The 18,233-nt window shown below is 48.4% G+C and overlaps 5 protein-coding genes across 5 annotated transcripts; 2 read left to right on the forward strand and 3 right to left on the reverse strand.

Annotated features, from left to right (window-relative positions):
• Positions 1-268: 268 nt before the first annotated feature.
• K441DRAFT_594057 (G protein alpha subunit) lies at positions 269-1,562 on the reverse strand (the record flags this gene model as incomplete). Its single annotated transcript, XM_067644940.1, has 5 exons — positions 269-312; positions 360-503; positions 557-969; positions 1,046-1,388; positions 1,445-1,562. The coding sequence occupies 5 exons, from the start codon at positions 1,560-1,562 to the stop codon at positions 269-271; spliced, it is 1,062 nt and encodes a 353-aa protein (XP_067496956.1).
• A 1,520-nt stretch (positions 1,563-3,082) lies between these two features.
• K441DRAFT_670638 (uncharacterized protein) lies at positions 3,083-3,626 on the forward strand. Its single transcript, XM_067650308.1, has one exon. It carries the CDS (start codon positions 3,217-3,219, stop codon positions 3,403-3,405), a length of 189 nt encoding a protein of 62 aa, XP_067496957.1. The 5' UTR covers positions 3,083-3,216; the 3' UTR covers positions 3,406-3,626.
• Positions 3,627-5,799: 2,173 nt separating this feature from the next.
• Positions 5,800-8,652, reverse strand: K441DRAFT_594072 (DUF1212-domain-containing protein; the record flags this gene model as incomplete). The annotated part of the gene is made up of 2 exons (XM_067644941.1): positions 5,800-7,690; positions 7,769-8,652. The coding sequence occupies 2 exons, from the start codon at positions 8,650-8,652 to the stop codon at positions 5,800-5,802; spliced, it is 2,775 nt and encodes a 924-aa protein (XP_067496958.1).
• Positions 8,653-15,095: 6,443 nt separating this feature from the next.
• K441DRAFT_670642 (uncharacterized protein) lies at positions 15,096-17,850 on the forward strand. The gene has a single exon (XM_067650309.1). It carries the CDS (start codon positions 15,253-15,255, stop codon positions 17,581-17,583), a length of 2,331 nt encoding a protein of 776 aa, XP_067496959.1. The 5' UTR covers positions 15,096-15,252; the 3' UTR covers positions 17,584-17,850.
• On the reverse strand, positions 17,624-18,038 carry K441DRAFT_353274 (uncharacterized protein). The gene has a single exon (XM_067641323.1). The coding sequence runs from the start codon at positions 17,932-17,934 to the stop codon at positions 17,707-17,709; it is 228 nt and encodes a 75-aa protein (XP_067496960.1). The 5' UTR covers positions 17,935-18,038; the 3' UTR covers positions 17,624-17,706.
• Between the last annotated feature and the right edge of the window lie 195 nt (positions 18,039-18,233).

Consider the following 18,233-nt stretch of genomic DNA (forward strand, 5'->3'; position numbering starts at 1 on the left):
TGGCGGAAGGCTACCATAAAGTATCTTGTCGGTGAATATCCCCAGCCCTCGCAGGGTATCACGAACAGGAAACTCACATGTTAAGGAAAACCACGCTTCAACACAAAATGGGGAAATAACCGCAAAAAGAAGCATTTTCACAACGCCGTATATGACATGGCGATAGAGCCGTCATTGAAGACATGCCGCCCATGATTCCATAACTAGACAAAGCTCTCGATCCTCTACTCACGGGCTATCAGACATTTATCTTTTTCTTGTTTGATGCTCATATCAGACCGCACATGCGGAGGTTCTCTTGGATTATAATATCTGATCTTATTAGTCTAATTCGACATCCGAGGGTCTAATGAGCTTACCGTTCACTGCCGCCATGACGAATCGGATTTGCATGGTATCTGTCGCACATGTAAAATGGGTGTAGATTTGCTTGGTCTCGTGCTGGTTAAGGGAGACGAATCGGTTCAGGATGTAATCGCACGCCGCGGCATAGTCGGGGCCACCTATTAGATCATGTCAGGATTATATTAACAAACAATGAAACACAAAAGCTCACCCTCATAGTCAGGGAAGTAGTTCTTCATCGGGCTGACGGGTAGCTTCTCCTTGAACCTATCGATCTTGTTGAGGAAGAGGATGATCGATGTCTTCACAAACCACCTCGAGTTGCAGATCGAGTCGAAGAGGGTAAGCGCTTCCTGCATACGGTTGACGGTCTCGTCTTCGAAAAGGAGCTGATCATATTCCGAGATGGCGACAAGGAAGAGAATAGTGGTGACATTCTCAAAGCAATGTATCCACTTCTTCCGTTCGGACCGCTGGCCACCCACATCGAACATACGGTAGGTAAGGTCACCAATGATGAAAGTAGTTTCAGTGATACCGGTAGTCTTAACACGGGATCGAAGGACATCCTGATCATTGGGAATATAATCAGGAGCTGCGATGCGGTCGATGGAGTCGAAGTAGCTGGGCAACTAATTAGAATCCTTGTAATCCAACGGGCGAACGGGTGGGGACGATCTGGGGTATGGAAGTTACTTACTATTTAGCTGAATCGTTAAGCTGGTATTCGCGAGACCGCTGGAAACATTGCTGAACCCCGGCATCCTTCCATAGCACAGCAATGGCATTGCCAACCTCTGGTGGTAGGCTGTCACCCTCAATTTGTGCGGGTTGCATAAAGATTGTCTGAACATGGTACTCGGCGCGCTGGTCATCAAGAGGCAGCTCTAACGATTCCATGGCCTCAAGAATCACCCGCATTGACTGCACGGTGTTGCTGAAGATTATCTCCTTGAACGATTCGCGCTCATCACGGGAGTAGCCACCCTCGTGGATGAGTTTCATCTGCTTCAGGATAGTCGACTTTCCCGACTCACCGGCACCTAGGACACTGTCAGTTTGCTCAATCCATGCATACACGCATCCGGAAGGCACCAACCCAGAAGCAGCATCTTGATCTCGTTCCTCTGCATCATCTTATCCCGCTTCAACTGGTTCTCGATTTCCTCATTTCTCTGCTTCCCCTCCTTCTCCTCTGTGCTCATTCCGCAACCCATTGTGACAGATTGATTGTGATTTTTGTATGAAAGATTACGAGGGTGTAGTTGTATAGAGAATTCCGTAGAGACCTGCAGACGTACGGAATCCTGCGGTTACACCCGTCAGCCAAAAACTCGGTAGTTGCAAAGCAAGAAACAATAGACGCGGTGAATGTGAGAAGACCAGTCGCGACTGGTCTGCAAGTCCGAAAGAGAGGGACAGAGTGGAGGCTAGCGCTCAACCTTGGAAGTTTTGCCTATTGGAAGGGCGCGTTGTAATAGGGCGCAAGGCGAGGCGGCAGGCTACGAGGCTGGCACTCACCTAGAATTACAAAGCTGTATTCGCAAAGCAAAGACGGACCGCTCCAAGGAGGAAAAGACTTGGACGAAAAGGAAGAAGAGTCGAGGGCGAATGGCAGAGAGCGAGTAGGAAGAGTCCGCTCGCTTCGGGGTTTGAGTTTCGGACGAAGCTGACCAACCAGCTGCCAATGGCTCAGATGCCCTCGTCGTGGGATGTCGCAACGGAGGAGGAGGCAGCAAGGAAGATGGCACGACGGCGAAAGGCTCGAGCTGGACAGTGTTAAGTCTTGTCCAACAGGTTGGAGGAGAAGAAGCTTTGGATTGAAAGGGGAACACCGCCTCTCTGGGTTCTCGCTTGGAAATCTTGGACGGGCCTTCGAGGAAAGTCCGCCGGACAGGCCACTAACTAACTAGGGAGCAGGAGCCACATCACGATGATAATACAACCCTATTAATCCCTTCCCAGTCAGCAATATCAGGTGTCGTGATACCCGCTGATTTGCGACTCCGGGCAGTAATCTTGCGGATCATTAATGATGCCCATTTCCCATATGCTGCTGCTGCTGCTCATGCAGTCGCTGTTGCCGTTCCCTCGCCGCAGACCAGTAGAGAAGCAGCAGGCTCGCGGGCGATCGATCGCTTCAGAGTCCTTCTGAGCGCAACTAGCACAAATCCATCGCGGTATGACGACGATAAACACTGCAGTCCCACAGTCTCGCTGTTTGCGCGTCTTTGCAGCCAGACACTGTCATACCTGTTCGACCTACTAGGTACCGTTTCACTGATGCTCGGGGCTGAAGCCTGGGGCAAACCTTTCGAGAAGCACGCTAGAAGATAGGGGCCTCAATAACCCTGACACTCAGACCCCTAGTCCCTGGGGGACTTTTGGGGTTTGAAACGTTTTACGGATTGTTCCAGGTCTGTTTCGATCATAGCCATTATTCCTGGGCCTTAACTGTGGCCACCTGCCAGCATCACCGCTGTCGACTTTCCTCTGCTGCGTCTGCAGTGCACACCGATCACCCCAGACGCTTGCAGTTCAAAAAGGCGCAAAGTCGTGTCTGCTTGGCCTTTCCAGGGCTTGTTTTGCATGCCAGCCGGCTCTCCACTGCAGGTGACTGCGCCGCGATCAGAGCGCCCACGGCGCATGCATACTCTTACCTGCCTCGGACTAGAAAGTGCTGGTCTGAATAATTGTCGTTCATCGTGGCAGTCTCAAATCGTCGACGTCTTCATCTCCCTGACTCGTGTGGGAGTCCCGCTTGCCCCATTTTCGCGCGAGGCCTCCTTTTCCTTCCCTATCATCTCGCTATTCCGAGGTTCTTTTTCCCAAACGAATTCTGATTCGCCTCTTTTTCCTGCAAATATCCGAATGCTTGACTCTTCCTTGCATGTGCCTGTGGAACATTCGAAAACGGACATTCGCTGCATCGCACTACCATCGTTATGGAATCAACCCTTGCTTCGCAACACTGAAGAAGCTGGAGAAAATATGAACGTCTGTGTTCCCATCTTTCGTGCATCGTCAACTTTTTGGCTCAACGCCTCTTTCAACCATTAGAACGCCGTAGACTGCACCCTATCCCTAGAGCCTCTTCAGCCATTTATGCAGGGCAAAGCCTCTAGGAACATTTTGACTTTGCGTCTCATTTCGTTGCTTGACTCTTTCTATTTTCCTTCGGAACAGTTTATTCACTGCGTGGTATGCAAGCCTATCAACAGTCAACCGTCTAGTTCACAGGCTAGGCAAGCCGCGTTGTCTTTCGGTCCGAGTAAGACCACACCACCAACCATCAAGATACGCGATTCAGCCGACAGCAACGGCCCGCGAACAAAGTTTGCGCTTCCTGCAGCCGACCCGTCTCACCTGAGCAGTCAGGTACCTCGAGCAGATAGCCGCTGTCGCTCCTCTGCAAGATGCCCCGCTTCCTGCTTAGTCTACAATTCACCGCATGTTCGCCGACGCAATGATACACCCGGTCCCGACCGCGCATGTCAACCTAGCTAGAGGCGGTGTGGCACCTACAAGGCTGAGGGTCAGGGTTATCTGCATGAACCCACGTCATCTCTTGCTGGCGTCAAATGAGGTCTACTCCGCATCATGCCGCCATACTCGTAAATGGTATCCACTACCTCGGGACTTGCTTTAGAAGTAAATAATTTTATCCAACCAGTGCTCACGATTTACGCCTAGAGATATTCGTAATAGTCTTAAATTAACGTATTTTATAAATGAAGTTAGACTTGCGAGAGGCCTTCTAGCAGGGTGCTAAAAGGTTAAGGGCTCGGTCGGTTGCAAAACTTCAGATCAGATCAGATCTGAACTGAAAGTCCGGCAGAAAGGACGCGTTCCTTCCTAATTTGGTAAGCATTTATGGCTTTATAAAAGCACAGGCATATACAATTTGGAGGCTTCAGATTAGGGGCTGTTCGGCTGCAAATCATCTCCATATCATAATCTGTCAATCTGTGCGCCTTTTAGTGTCGTTCGTTTTGTATTTAGTGGCGGCTACTTCCGTGGCACATTTGAATCTGTAATTAAGTCGATCGTTCGGTAAAGCTCCAGATGAGGCTCCAGATTTGACTTCGCATAATGCGTAATTAAAATTAGTGAGCGATTCGAGTATTAGCTCCTCTCTGCCACCAGGGCTCTATCGCAACTCCCTGCTTTAGTGTTGTAAAGGAGCTTCCTTGACGCGATTAGAAATGTTAAGATAATAAATATTATAAGGCTTGTAAATGCGGCAGCAGTATCGCAATTAGGGTGCATAGAGTTGCTATATTATAAGAAGTCGTTAGCTTATATGCGAGAGCTCTATATTAATATAGAATATGGAATAGGAGCTTAAGCTACATATTAAAACAGTGCCAAGAACCTCTTCCCCTGGGTCCTACAGTTATCGATAAGGGCCAGCCAATAGAACCAATAGGATCAAGGCTTCGTGATCATACGCGTACTTTTGATTCTGGTGTTCACGCACGGACCAACTCGTAGGATCCTACCAGGGGAAGGATAGCTTGCAAGTTTAACACGCTTGCCGATACGGAGGAGCTTCATATTCAAATGTCGCAAGATCTACCGAACAACCACTTCATATTCAGATCTGAGCTCCATATTGAGTATGACGTTGCAACCGTTAGTTTAGAAGCCTTATCCCTTCCGCTGGTGGTGTCCTACGAGGCGGACCGTGCGCGAACACCAGAATCAAAAGTACGCGTATGATCACAGAGCCTTGATCCTATTGATTCTATTGGCTCTTATCGATAACGGAAGGACGAAATACACCAGCGGAAGGGATACCAATTTTTAGTAACTTTTAGCGTGTTTTTTAGCCGGTCAAAGGATTAAAAATTTACGAATTAAACTGGAATTCAACCGAACAGTCGCCTCAGAATCATATTGGAGCTCCAGATCAACGCTATTCTGAAGCCCTCATTCTGATCTGAACTTGTAACCGAACGACCCCTAAACAAATTGCCCTAAAGCAGCTGAAGCCACCTTACAACCTTGCAACCATTGTGCTCGTGTTGCCTTTTCCCTACGCAGCTATCCCCACGCAACTACCCCCAGTCTCACATAAATCGCTCACAATCACATCTACTCCATCTCAGATCTTTCCGGTTAGACAGACATTACCATTATATACAAAGCCTGTCCGTGTCTAATTCGGCACTTGTGTCTACCGATAACCATTATCTAACGTCATGTATCCCATCCAGCATGCTGCAACCCCCCCCGGGACAGATATCGCAGAAAATAAATCCGAAACACCAGCAACGCAATCCCGCACCCATGGCGTTGGCGGAGCACTTCCACGAAACGCCTTTCGCGGTCTTCCCTTTTTGGTTTTCCAACTCTCCACATCACACACAGCCCCCTTATCGAACCCCCTGCCCACTGTCCATCCCAAAAGCCAACCTCACGATAAACCAGTGACTATTCCTCCCTCCCTTCTCAAAAACTAAACAGCCCACTCCGCCGCTTCCCCAGCGGATAGACCAGCAGCGCGGCCAGGAACAGACCAACCGTGATCCCAATAGCGACCTGCACGACGCTGAGGCCGACGGTGAACGCGACGCTGTTGACGGCCGTGTTGGTATCGGTGCCGTTAGCCACCGTCGTCACGCCCGTCGCGTTGCGCGTTATCTGATTCGCGGACGTGATCCCGCTGACCAGCGACCCGGACACCGCCAGCCCGGACGGCACCTGCACGAAGATGGCCGGCAGCATCGCCGCGGCTGCGAGCCCGTACCCGACCTTGCGTGCCCGTGGCGTGCAGGCTTCGTTTGGCACGCCGCTGCCGCGGTACTCGCTCTGCTGCTGCTGTTGCGGCGGCGGTAGCGGCCCCGTCTGCGCCTGCGTCCTCTTGCTACCGGTCCAGGACAGCCGGGCGCCAGGGCGACGGCGCCAGTAGTGCTTGCGGGCGCGGGCCCAGTGGGGGCGCAGGTGGGTCTCCCAGAAGTCGAGGCACCAGTTGTCGACGTAGCGGCCGAAGCGGGCGTGCAGGTTCGCCGTGACACCGATGGCGAGGGCGCCGAGCGTGTTGCTGACCTGGGCGTTGCCCTTGAAGTGCTTGGAACTGTGGAAGTTGACCAGGTAGCCGCCGAGCGAGATGAGCAGCATCGCGGGCGCCTGCTTCCACTTCGCTTGGTTGATGACGATCAGGCACAGCGTGAACATCAGCACGAACAGGTAATACCACTCCTGCCGCATCGGGTTGTTGCAGGTTGTTGCAGACACGGCGTTTGGGGTCATCATACCGAATAGCGCTGTGCCGATGGTGATGCCGTAGCCCAGGAAGAGCGAGTAGATGATGGCGTAGACCATGCGTACGGAGCCTGCGACGATGTGTCGGGATTGCAACTCCAGGCTGGCGGAGAGCACGGTGAAGCCGGGCAGAATGAGCGCGATGCTGGACTGCGCAAGCGCGGAGAAGCAGAAGATCTTGCCATGGCGGATGGACCCGAAGCCGCGGGCGAGGAACGATGTGATGACTGCAGCGCTAATCTCGAAGACGTTCGAGATCATCTGATTACCGGGTGCTACAATCAATTGCAGCCAACCGAGCATGCAACCAAGCAGGAAGCAGATGGGGAGGTCAATGAGGCGGGCCTGGAAGGCGAAGGGGCCGACGGATGCGGAGGCGAGCCCATAGACGGGGATGAGAATCCATGGTTTGTATTTTGGCCGTCGGGAGAGGATTTCTTCGAGCTGCTCGGTGGCTTCCTCGATGCCGATGCGGTCATGCACCACGTCTTTATATATCTCGTGCGTGTCCTGCAGCTTGCCCAAGTCAACGCCTTGAGTTGTCCGCACGAGCTTCACTTCGGTGGTATGGATAGACGAGTCGTCGAACGAGATGACCATGCAGCCGGGTATGTACAGAAACTGGGCCTCGATCTCTAGGACGCGGGCCGACATGTTCATGTACTCTTCCAGCCGGTGAGTGGGCGCGCCGTACACCATGAGCGCCTTGCAAATTTTGCGGAGATACTCCTGCCGCACCAGCATGTCCGCGAGGTGAATTTTAATTTTGGCCTGTTCACGGCCGGGCTTGCTAATCTTGCTGAAGGCTGACGAGATGGAATGGCTACTTTTCGTCCGTTTTCTCGCACTGGGGTGGCTCCGTTTTAATCTCTCGGTTGCCTCTTCCCCAAGGTCCGTTCGAGTTGGTGTGGCGAGCATGTTTGACGACTCGATGAGTTTGGCTATAGAGGAGGACGATGGGCTCGCGCTCCTAGAATACCAATGCTTAGCATGAACAGGCGTACTTGTGCCAGAGGTAGGAGGAGAGGGCATAGGAGTATTGGCAACTGTGGAAGCACCGCTGAACGTGAAGCCCTCACTCCCATAACGTGTGGCACCCTCACTCGCATGCCGTGCATGCCCTGCTGCCTTTGGGGGTCCTAATGGTCCTGCGTACCCTCCTAGCCCTGTCTGCATGGCGCCCATCGAGTTTGAGTGTCCGGAGAGCTGCAACAAGGTGCCGAGAATGCCAGTTCGGTATTTAGATGGCCGTGGAATACGTCCACCTTTAGGTTCTACTTCATTCACAGGCGTGGCCTGGCCTGATCGAAGGGTAGCTGTTTCGAAATGGGATAAGTCATCTGGTTTTAAGTGTGCTCTGATGGTATGATGCCGTAGTAACTTGTCCGCCTCGACCATATATCTCTTAGGGTTCGAATTTACAGGTTCATCGTCATCGGTTTGTTCCCCTGGAGTCTCTCTGCCCATATCCATGAGAGGTATATTTTCTATCCTGCCCGCAGGGTAGTTTTCTGAGGGATCAAGATAGGGTAGATTTTCCTGCGAACTCCTCCGGGATCCAGGTGCAGAATAGCCCCCCAGTGTTTTTGCAAGCCTCGTTGCCCGTTGCTGTGCCTGAATAACCGAACGCCGTTTCTCCTCACCATCGTTTTCGTCTTCGTCACCAAGTAGAAATTGGGCTGGTGGTGTGCGACTGATTCTCCGGATGGCGGGCCTAGGTTTGGGGGCATAGGACTGGCCGAATGCCTTGTGGATCTCCACAGAGAGGTCAACATGGGAAAGGTCAGGTCGCTCACGGGAGACTGGTGATAAGTTAGAACCTGGACCATCCTCATGGATTTCCTCTGGCGTGAGAGCGCCGAGGATTTGACGTCCATGACTGGGATCAGAGTCAACAGGAGGACCGGAAAGGTCAGAGGGCGCATCCGGGATGAAGCCCACCCGTTTTCGACTTGGATTTCCGATTACAGCGCTTTCCGGTCGACTTGTGGGTGTGCTGGTGTCTTGGCTTGAAGGGCCACTGTCGCCCGAGGTTTCCATTGAATCTTCGAAATAAGGATGTAAGTTGTGATATTGCCACGCAGAATCTGAGGGCTCTATGGCGTGTGAAATATTGGCCAGTAGCTCCTGACTTTTTTGGTCTAACGAGTGTTGGATGGCAGTTTCCTCCGACGGATTCTGATATCAGTCACATGGGCACGTGTACCAAGACAATGCCAATGGACGAGGATCTAGATGGCCAGAAAAAATGAAATTAAAGTGCTAGAGGTACCAACGGACAGCGACGGATCATGCAAGCTTCAAAGAAATGGGTGCGAACGAGTCGCGGAGTAGGGGTTGATAAGGGCAGAATATCGGAGAATACAAGGCCAGCTCCACGAGCGGCGTTCACGACAGGGCCTTCACATCGAAGATCTTTTACTTCCGAGGGGCGGAAAGGAAGATTGAAACTGGAGCTTAAAAAGCGGCTTTCACTATTCTGGAAAAACAAAGGCGCGAGGTGCGTAAGCTAGACAAGATATACCACAAGGGACAACGTCGGTTGAAAAACTTAATGAAAGAGAACCAAGGAAATGAGGCAGACCCACTGTTACTCGTCAACGACGGTGACTGTTTGGATTAGTTCGCAGCTTGATCGTACGTGTGGTATATGCTATTATTAGTAGCAGTAGCAGTAGCAGCAGCAACAACAGCAGAAAACATGCTATCAGGGTTTGACGTCGCTGGTGCACCACACCGTAGAACTATTGCCGACACACATGATAGCTGACAGTCCCGCTTCGGCAAGGGAAGGGTTAGAACGATCGCGCAATCGCCCAGTGCGATGTCTTCTCGGGCACTCCGTTGGTCAAGGAGAAGCAGCCGGCGATAATATATATGGGTCTATGTCGAAGATATTTTTGCCCATTGCCAGCAACCCAAGGGGGCTATGTTAGCGATAAGGAGAAAGTAACGTTGTGGTGCCGGGCTCAGACAAAAGTGATGGTGAGTCAAGAGGACCAATTACCAGGAACAGGAACTCTGGAAGCTAGAGTTGACGGAATACCACATCAGAAAGGCTATTAGAAACATTTTCAGGACAACAAATTTTAACGTGAGGCGACGTTCGTGGAAGACGATCGAATGGTTCGATGGGAGGATGTCGTGCGGGTTCACATCGATCCCAACCTAACCGTGCCAACCGTGCCAACCTGAAATGCAGGGGAATCTTCGCCACCGCCCCCCTCCCGTGGACCTTCACATGTTTTCGCAACCTGGCAAAGGGTGGAGGCTCTGCTCCACATTAGATGCACCTCCGTATTTTCAGCTCCCAACATTAACAAGAACCTTCTGCCTAATAAAGTTTGCAATAGGCTTCTCATACTATCGTATTTTACCCTTCAATGGCTTGCGGACAATTATCCCCCAGCCAATTCCAGAAGCCCACGAGATCCCCCAAAAGCCATCCCAGGAATTCTCCGAGGTAAGCCATAGAGGTCTCAGTCGCGCTAAGTGCCCTCATGACGATAGAAGGGCCCCAATCAAGACCATTATTGCGCGAAACCGTTACAATTACACCGCGGCTAACCGTCGAGTTCTTCGCCTCTGCTAAGCGCAACATTGGACGATTCAAGACCCCATTTGTGCAAATGATTAGGTCAATTTATATCAAGGAAATGAAAAGCGGCTTTCCTCGGAAGTTCAGGTCTACCCAAACCACTGACACAGCTTTACAGCAGGGACAGTCAGCTCCAGCTGAAATCCTACGGAGCTTGACAGTAGCGTCGCGAGAGGATTACAATCGGATTGATCGAGCCCGCAAATGAGTTTGATTAGTGAATTAATAATGATGATGATACTCAACAAACGTGGCTGGCGTTAAACCGGGTTCTGGAATTGTTCTGTACAGGGTCCGCAAGGTTCGGTGTCGCCCCCCCCGTGCGCGCAGCAGCGGTGGCATCTAATTTCGCTTAAGCTTCGCCTAAGTTAGTATGTAGAGCTAGCAGAATTAGATGTAGTGGCCGCTAGGGGGGAGGAGATGTTGCCTTATATTTGAAGCTATTCATAATATCTCTTCCTTACTAATATCGTGATCTTTGTTCTAGATTATAGTGTAACTCTTATTATTGCCTCCATCGAATATAGCGCCCAATATGCGCGAATGGTAATACGTCTTCCTTAAAATCCTTATCAACGCGGGCGCCACTAATTAATAGTGTTATGTTCAAGCCAAGTGCTCTTACAAAGCTGTTTAACGAATTTAATAGAAACTAGAGAGGTATAAAAGGACGAGACTTAGTCGTATATACTTCGGCCCAAAGAGTACACTAAGCTCTTAGATAATTATTGTATTACTTTACCAACTTAATAAGGTACCAAATCTATATCTAGATAAGATGGCTTAGTATATATATAACAGTTTTAGAGTTATAGTAGGCCCGCGAATAATTGCTGCAGAGTTAAGAGTTACTGGCTGGAGTAGGAAGCTAGTAAGCTATATTTTAAATATATGGATAAGGAAATAACTTACTTATATATAAGGCTTATTGCGTTACTTTAGAGTGGAGTTAGGAGGACCGCAATTAATACTAGGCTAATATCTTATAGTTTACTATTAAGTAACTTGTCTTTATAGACGAATCTAGCACTAATTTAAAGATGGGTATACGAAAGTTGGCTTAGGCGCTAGTAGGCACGACGCTAATCCTATATACTCTATATAATCGCGGCGAGTAGTGGCTTAATATTCTACCTGCGTATACTGTCGACGGTATACTAGTATTATTAGTATATAGCGGCTTAACGAACGCGGAAGGATATAATTACTAGATTAAACACTACCTTCTACCTTACTATAATCCTTATCCAGCTCCGAGGTTAGTAGTTATTATAGATAATATAAGCTTCTACTATTTAGAATAAATTAAGTCTCTTTTTGCTAAGCGTGGTATAGTGCTTATCTATCTGCCTGTATATTTGCCTAATCTAAATCCGATTAAGGAGTTCTTTAGTAAGCTAAAGGAGTATATTTGACGATATTTTAGATTATAGAGGAGTAAGCTAGAGCTTTAGGGTAATGAGTTTAAAAACTTCCTATAGTAGTGTATAGATACTATAGGTAGAAGAAGTAATAACGCTAGAGCCTACTTTAGCCATAGTGGGTATATATAAGGAAGGATTAATAAAAGAGTTAGTAAGTTATTAAATTTGGGTTAAACCTCATAATCCTTAGCATGGTGTTTTTTAGTAGGAGTTAGATGTTGCCTTAGTCGGCTTACTATATTATAGAACTCTTATATAAATTACTAGTAAAATCTATATTCTACCCTAAACTTTTAGGTAAAGCTATACTAGTGTAAAAAATCTACTGCTTATCTTCCTCTAAATCCTTAATACTACTAGAAAGCCGAGTAACTTGCGAAGTCCTTTAGTTCTTAATATCCTAATATACCTATTTAGTAATTGCCTCTAGTACTCCCTTATTAATTATTATATTAACCAGTATCTTACCCTCTTTATTTAGCTTCTGCTCCCTAATAATCCTTAAGTCTTACTACTTCTTATAAGTAACTTAATAGGCGGCTTTAAGATTACTCTCCTACTCTAGGTCTTCTTATACTGAGAGCTTCTGCTAGTTAAAATACTCCTATAGATCAGCTACGCGATTTAGGCCTTATAAACGAGGTAGAGGAACTATAGGTAATAATCTTACAGTTGGGTCTTGCCCTAATAGTGATATAGCTAGACGCCTATACTGCCTGCTAGTTAGATTAATATAAAATTAATTAATAACGCCAGGAGTATTAGGTATAGGCGACTTAGTAGAGGTAAGTTAAGACTTCTTACTACCTCCCTTTTTCTAATCTTAAAGCTTTTTAAATAGCTTACTATAAGGTGTGTGAATAGTAGCTAAACTATCCTTAATAGCCCGCGCCTACTCCTTAAGGTCCTTTTGCGTTAGCTTATAGTTAACTTAGCAATAGATTTAGTACTAAGAAGAGCCTAGGCACCTCTTTTTACACTCCTACTCCCTATATAGCTCTAGCTGAAGCTTAGCAGTCTTTAGGCGGGGGGCTAGAGGACGAGTAATATTATTAGCCTTATACTGTTTAGATTGCGGTATATTTAGAGGCGTATCCTATAAGGAGACAGTGGTAGCTGGCTGTGTTAATAATGGCTATATTAATAACTGTGCGGCTATTATAGAATGATTAGTAGAGCGAGCGGTAGATCTAGCTTAATTGTTTACCTTAATATATATAAAGCTAACTTTAACTAAGAGCTGCTTAGTAGAGCCGTCTATATTCTGGTGCTTCTTTGCTAAGCTTATGAGTTTACTATTAATTAAGCTCTAGCTAGCTTCCTAACTAGGATTAATCTTAAACGTTACTTAAGTCTTATTCTTCTTAGTATATAAAACCGACGCATTATACAACTCTCGTATAACGCGATAGCTAGGAAGCTGCTGCTTAATAGCCTTATTAATTATAGGTAGCATATTATAACTATATACGAGCGAGAGGCTTAGGCGAAAGTCAGTAAAAGTATATATAACTATATTCTGAGTCCGTACGCCCTTCTTAAGCTTCGCTAACAATAAGAGACGATAGTTAAAAAAGACACCTCTACTGCTCAGCTTTACCTGCTCCAATTTATGCTTAAATTAAAGCCTTAGTAGTGGCTCCTCCTCCTTACTTTCCGTCATTAAATCCTTAGGTGTTGGCTTAAATACTTGCAAAGGAAGTATAGGGGGTCTCCACAATTAACGCGGGGTTTGTATACAGTGGCTAATATTATCTAGATTAAGCTCTGGGTGGAGGTACGGTAACTAATAATATTATTGCTAACTTAAAGGACGATAGGAACCTATATTTAAAAGCTGCGTGAGATATGGCAGCTACGGAGGAGCCCTTATTGTATTATAATCCTACGATTAATAGAAGCGTTAAACCTCCTTACGATCTACCTCCTCCGCTGCCTTAGGATCATTTAATATTTCCTCAAGCTCGCCGTTAGCAAAAGCAGCTGCCTACCGTAATAGAGGCAACCCATTGAACGCTGTCGGTAGAGAGAAGTTAAGCTACGTGCCAATCTGGCTACTGAATGCGGGCGGCAGAGTCACGACCGTACTCATACTTAAGCTCTATGTTAAGATAGGTGGTTAAGGAATAGATAAGGACAGTATTGGCGACAGTTGAGGCCTTTAATGGGGTGGACAAGAAGGACTTCCAACGGCGGCGGCGGCAGTACGTTTGGAGCTCATATTGACGAGAGGAAGGCTCTATTACACCAAGATCTAGAGCAGATATCACAATATTGGTAAGGAAGAGAAGTTGCGAATAGCTTCAAATGCAAGGAGGCGACGTCTCCCCCCCCTAGCGGCCACTACATCTAATTCTGCTAGCTCTACATACTAACTTAGGCGAAGCTTAAGCGAAATTAGATGCCACCGCTGCTGCGCGCACGGGGGGGGCGACACCGAACCTTGCGGACCCTGTAAATGCATTTCAAATGCTCTCAAGGTCATCTACAGATGGACCGTGCCGTAAGCGAGGGAACGAATGAGTATTGGTCGCTTTGAATTCACCAACCGACGGAGAATTCTTGAAATAGACTCTCGAAGGTTAACACGGGACGGAAAGCAGACACGATGTGGTCAAGCTTGTCTTGTCAAGAGAAGGTGCTGACGGCGTGCATCCTGTACGACCGTCCAACTGAGGTACCAACAACTCTCTGGGCTAATCAATGCTAGTAGAATGCCTTCGAGCCAACTATGACTGGTCAGTTCCCCTGACAAATGCATGCCAAGGAGACTCGAAGACAGTCTTGCATTGCCATATACACATAGAAAACCCGGATGAGGGCGGGGGTCGAATTCTTCATGCAAAGAACAAGCTTATCTACCTGCGATTTAGGTTGCCACCTATTCTCTTAAAACACTATTACAATCACGCCAGGCTACTGTGCGAGACTGAGCAAAAGAGACTCTCGGCCATGCCTACGAAGTCCGAGGCTTAAACGGATGATAGGATGTGGTTCGGTCCTGCGCCGAGCGACGTATGCCTAGGGACTATTTTGGTTTCGAAATTCGAGAAGTGCTCAGAAAACAGAGCCGTTTGGTTGAAGGCTGGTGTCAAGGTAAGCGCCGAGAGTGGACGCTTTTCTTCCGTGCGTCGCCTAAACAGGAATCGCGCTGCCGGAAGCGCCCAATCCACCAGTCCCTCACCACTTCAGAGCCACCAACTCTACTCTTCGCAGGTTAGACTACTTGCCAAGTCATGAACGGCATTCCAAGCGCTAAGATGCATCTCAAGGTCATAGGGCTGTCTATCCTAGCAACGCCTCGGCGGTTGCTTGGTGCACGGCTGTTGCAGAGCGCGTGCGAGAAATGAGTATACTTAATTATCAACCTACCAGCGTCATCCACTCCTGTTCCATCTCCCCCAAAAGTTGTCCATGAGACGAGCTTCGTCTGACGAATTTCCTTGTCATTTTCCTTTCATTTCCTTCCTGCATTCTCCGCGCCGTTGACCGGCGTTTTTCCTTTTCAATTTTCTCAATGATGTTCTCATAGACTCTTCCAGTCAGTCATCATCAAAGTACCCAAGCAACATTCTCTGGTAGAATGGCAGCTTACTGTCGTACAGACATTGTACAATTATGCTTCTCAGCCATTTTAAACGGCTTCTCATCTTCGCATCAACGTTAATAGCAGCACTTCCTGAGCATTCAACTTCCACGTCATTACCGACATCATTACCGACCTCCCTCCAAAATTCAATACCAGCATGTGCTCAGCCGTGCGTGGTGTCCTCTCTTTACCAACAGTTTCCTCTATCATGCACATCTCAAGGAGATTTCAACTGTCTTTGTTCCCATTATAGCACCACAGGACTCAGCCTTGGAGAGATTGCTCTTGGCTGTGTCTATGCTTCGTGTCCTTCCGAGCAAGGCAGTGTGACTGCCGCTGTGTATAATGTCTGCCTTGGGCAAATGAATGCTGTCAAACCAACTCACAGTGCATTGACGGTCACTGCCTTCGAATCTACCGTCCCACTGGCCACATCTACCGCGATACCTACTTCTACCTCACAAGCAACAATTCCATCACTGTCATCTATCAGAAAACCATCCTCTGTTCATTCTCAAGCCTCCTCTGCACCCACTTCGATTCTGTTCGTCTCCGCAATGTCAACTCCAACAACTACTATTCAGCCTTCACCGGCCTTATCGAACGGGAACTTGACAACGTCAGCACATGGACCAGGCCCCTTAAGTACTGCACAGATAGTGGGTATATCAGTTGCAGGTGCTGCAGCCATTATCCTGGCAGTTGGAGCTATGGTCCTTAGCATCTGCCTTCGACGCCGGCATGAACGTCAGCATAACGACGAAGACCAGCAAGCTCCGGAAAAGGGCAAGTCTAATCCCACACCCCTGATCATCAAGCCCATAGTCCCTCCACCCCAGGATGATGTTAGAGATCCGAGAAGAGGGGGTGGTGGTGTTGGGGTTGCACCTCTCCCCAGAACGGGACCCAGGTTTAGCTACCGGTTTGTGGCTGGGAGAAATGATGGCAACCAGTTAAATCAACGGTATGGGCTTGGATTGACTAATCCGGATGTTCCGCGAGAAGGTGGTGCCAACCTGGATTTATCCAATCCTGCTGTGCCCCTTGAGGAGATTGGTCTTGCTATCAGTCCAGATACGGATCGCCACTTATCTCCAGAAAGTGCCGCTAGCACAAGGACTATGTCGAAGCTTCTGCCAGAGAAGCCTGTCCCAATTCTGGGGATTCCACGCGTTCCGCAACGGCCTGAGATACCGGTAATATCCCCTATTCAACAACGACCCGAGATACCGGCAACGCGTCCTATTCGACAACGGCCTGAAAGTTTCGCACCACGGCCTGACAGTACCATGACAACAGTGACTATTTTCGAAGAAGACGCGCCAACAGAACGGCGTTCAGTTAGGATCAATCCTGCGCCACTGGTTCCCATTCCTCCTTTGAAGACATTCAAACCACAAAGACAGCCACAGCCACCACAAGCGCAATATGTGCCAACACGTTTAATGCAAAAATATTCAAACCCAACAATTACCGACCAACCTTCACTTTCGCTTAATATTCCTGTGCGCCAATACCAACCTGTCCGCACTTCTTCACTAGCTAGAACACCAACAACAGTACCAGCTCCATCTGCTCATGCATCTTCATTCTATAGCTCGCGCATGGCTTCGTCATCCAACTCCAGTCTAGATATGAGCGATGACGGCTACATTCCAGACTATTATACATCTCCCGAAAAGTTCATGCCCAGGACAGACAAGGCCAGCCCTGAAATTCTGGGCCGTCCTAACAAGTCGCCAAAGCTCGTTCACATCAGATCTAAGGCCTCTTCTTCAAATGTGTCAAGGGCTACATCTCGGACGTCTGGAAGTAAGAGGGATTCTAGCACCTCGAACACTTCGTTTGAGACAATAGATTCTAACGAGCCAACTCCTCCGGAGAACGATGATAAACAGCTTTCCCCCGTTGCAGAATCGCCAATATCAAATATTCGATATCCCAAAATCCCCAGGGCTTCTAATCAAACCGTCCCTCGAAGTCCAAGGAGCCCACGCAGTCCAAAAAGACCACAACGAGCAACAAGCCCCACGCCATCATTATTAGTCAAGCGACGTGGGGAGAAACAAGCTCAGCAACTCGAGAATCTATTCTCGACCGGCGAGGGAAAGGGACTCAATATTCGCGCCGGGTCCATCAGTCGACAACATGGAAGAAGCGGCAGTGAGGAATACCTTACGAGGCAGCCTAGCCGAGCAGCACAACAGGCAGCAGCGCGAAACCACCGCCGCTCAAAGAGCTTCGATACCTTCGAGATGCAGGAGAGGAACCCAGGGAAAGATTCGCTGCAGAGCCCGCCATGGGTACCGAAGCTAACGCCCACACGGCAGGGAGACGAGTTATTTATTTCTGTTACTTAAAACCTTAAACAGCAATTTTTTTCTATATACGACTTATATTTGGGAAGAGTGGGTTTAGATGGCGTTGATGGGCATGAGCGGTTTTTCACCAATTTTTTTCGATTGTATATTACAGATACCCAATCACTTTTGCATAGCTCGGGCGAAAGGCATGGCATAGGAAACATTCATTGTAACGCGAACGGACCTTTTCATTAGACTCTCTGTACTAGTATTACCAACATGAGTTGGGCAGATAGAATACCAAATTTTTATGGAGTGGATTGCACTGCTAGCAGAGCTATGTCCAATGTGAAGCAAGACTGAAACTGGCCGCAAACAAGGCCTGGTGAATGGCTCCAAAGAGCGCATCCTGATGCAGAGGGTGTTGGAGCTGTGTTATTATCGGGAAATGCTCAGGTAAAAGTTATCAGCATCTCCAATCACACCTAGGCTCGCAATGTGGCGATGTGACGATGTGACAAAACTCACAAAAGGACTTTAGAATAAATCCACCGGGCTTGGCTGGCCTCACCTACCTAGCTAGGCGTAGCCCCGCATTCGGAGATGCAGAATTAAGTAAGCCGGGTGTCATGTCATCACGAACCGCCCTGTGGACAATTAATCTTTCAGGGTAAAGCCCGTTGCAGAGGTGGAAAAAGGTACATGAG

Source organism: Cenococcum geophilum (assembly GCF_001692895.1).
Source record: "Cenococcum geophilum 1.58 unplaced genomic scaffold K441scaffold_85, whole genome shotgun sequence".
Classification (NCBI taxonomy): domain Eukaryota; kingdom Fungi; phylum Ascomycota; class Dothideomycetes; order Gloniales; family Gloniaceae; genus Cenococcum; species Cenococcum geophilum.

Excerpts from the sequence above, each read along its gene's own strand:
- K441DRAFT_670638 (XM_067650308.1), top strand. The coding sequence starts at position 3,217 with ATGCTTGACTCTTCCTTGCATGTGCCTGTGGAACATTCGAAAACGGAC.
- K441DRAFT_670642 (XM_067650309.1), top strand. The coding sequence starts at position 15,253 with ATGCTTCTCAGCCATTTTAAACGGCTTCTCATCTTCGCATCAACGTTA.
- K441DRAFT_353274 (XM_067641323.1), bottom strand. The coding sequence starts at position 17,934 with ATGCGCTCTTTGGAGCCATTCACCAGGCCTTGTTTGCGGCCAGTTTCA.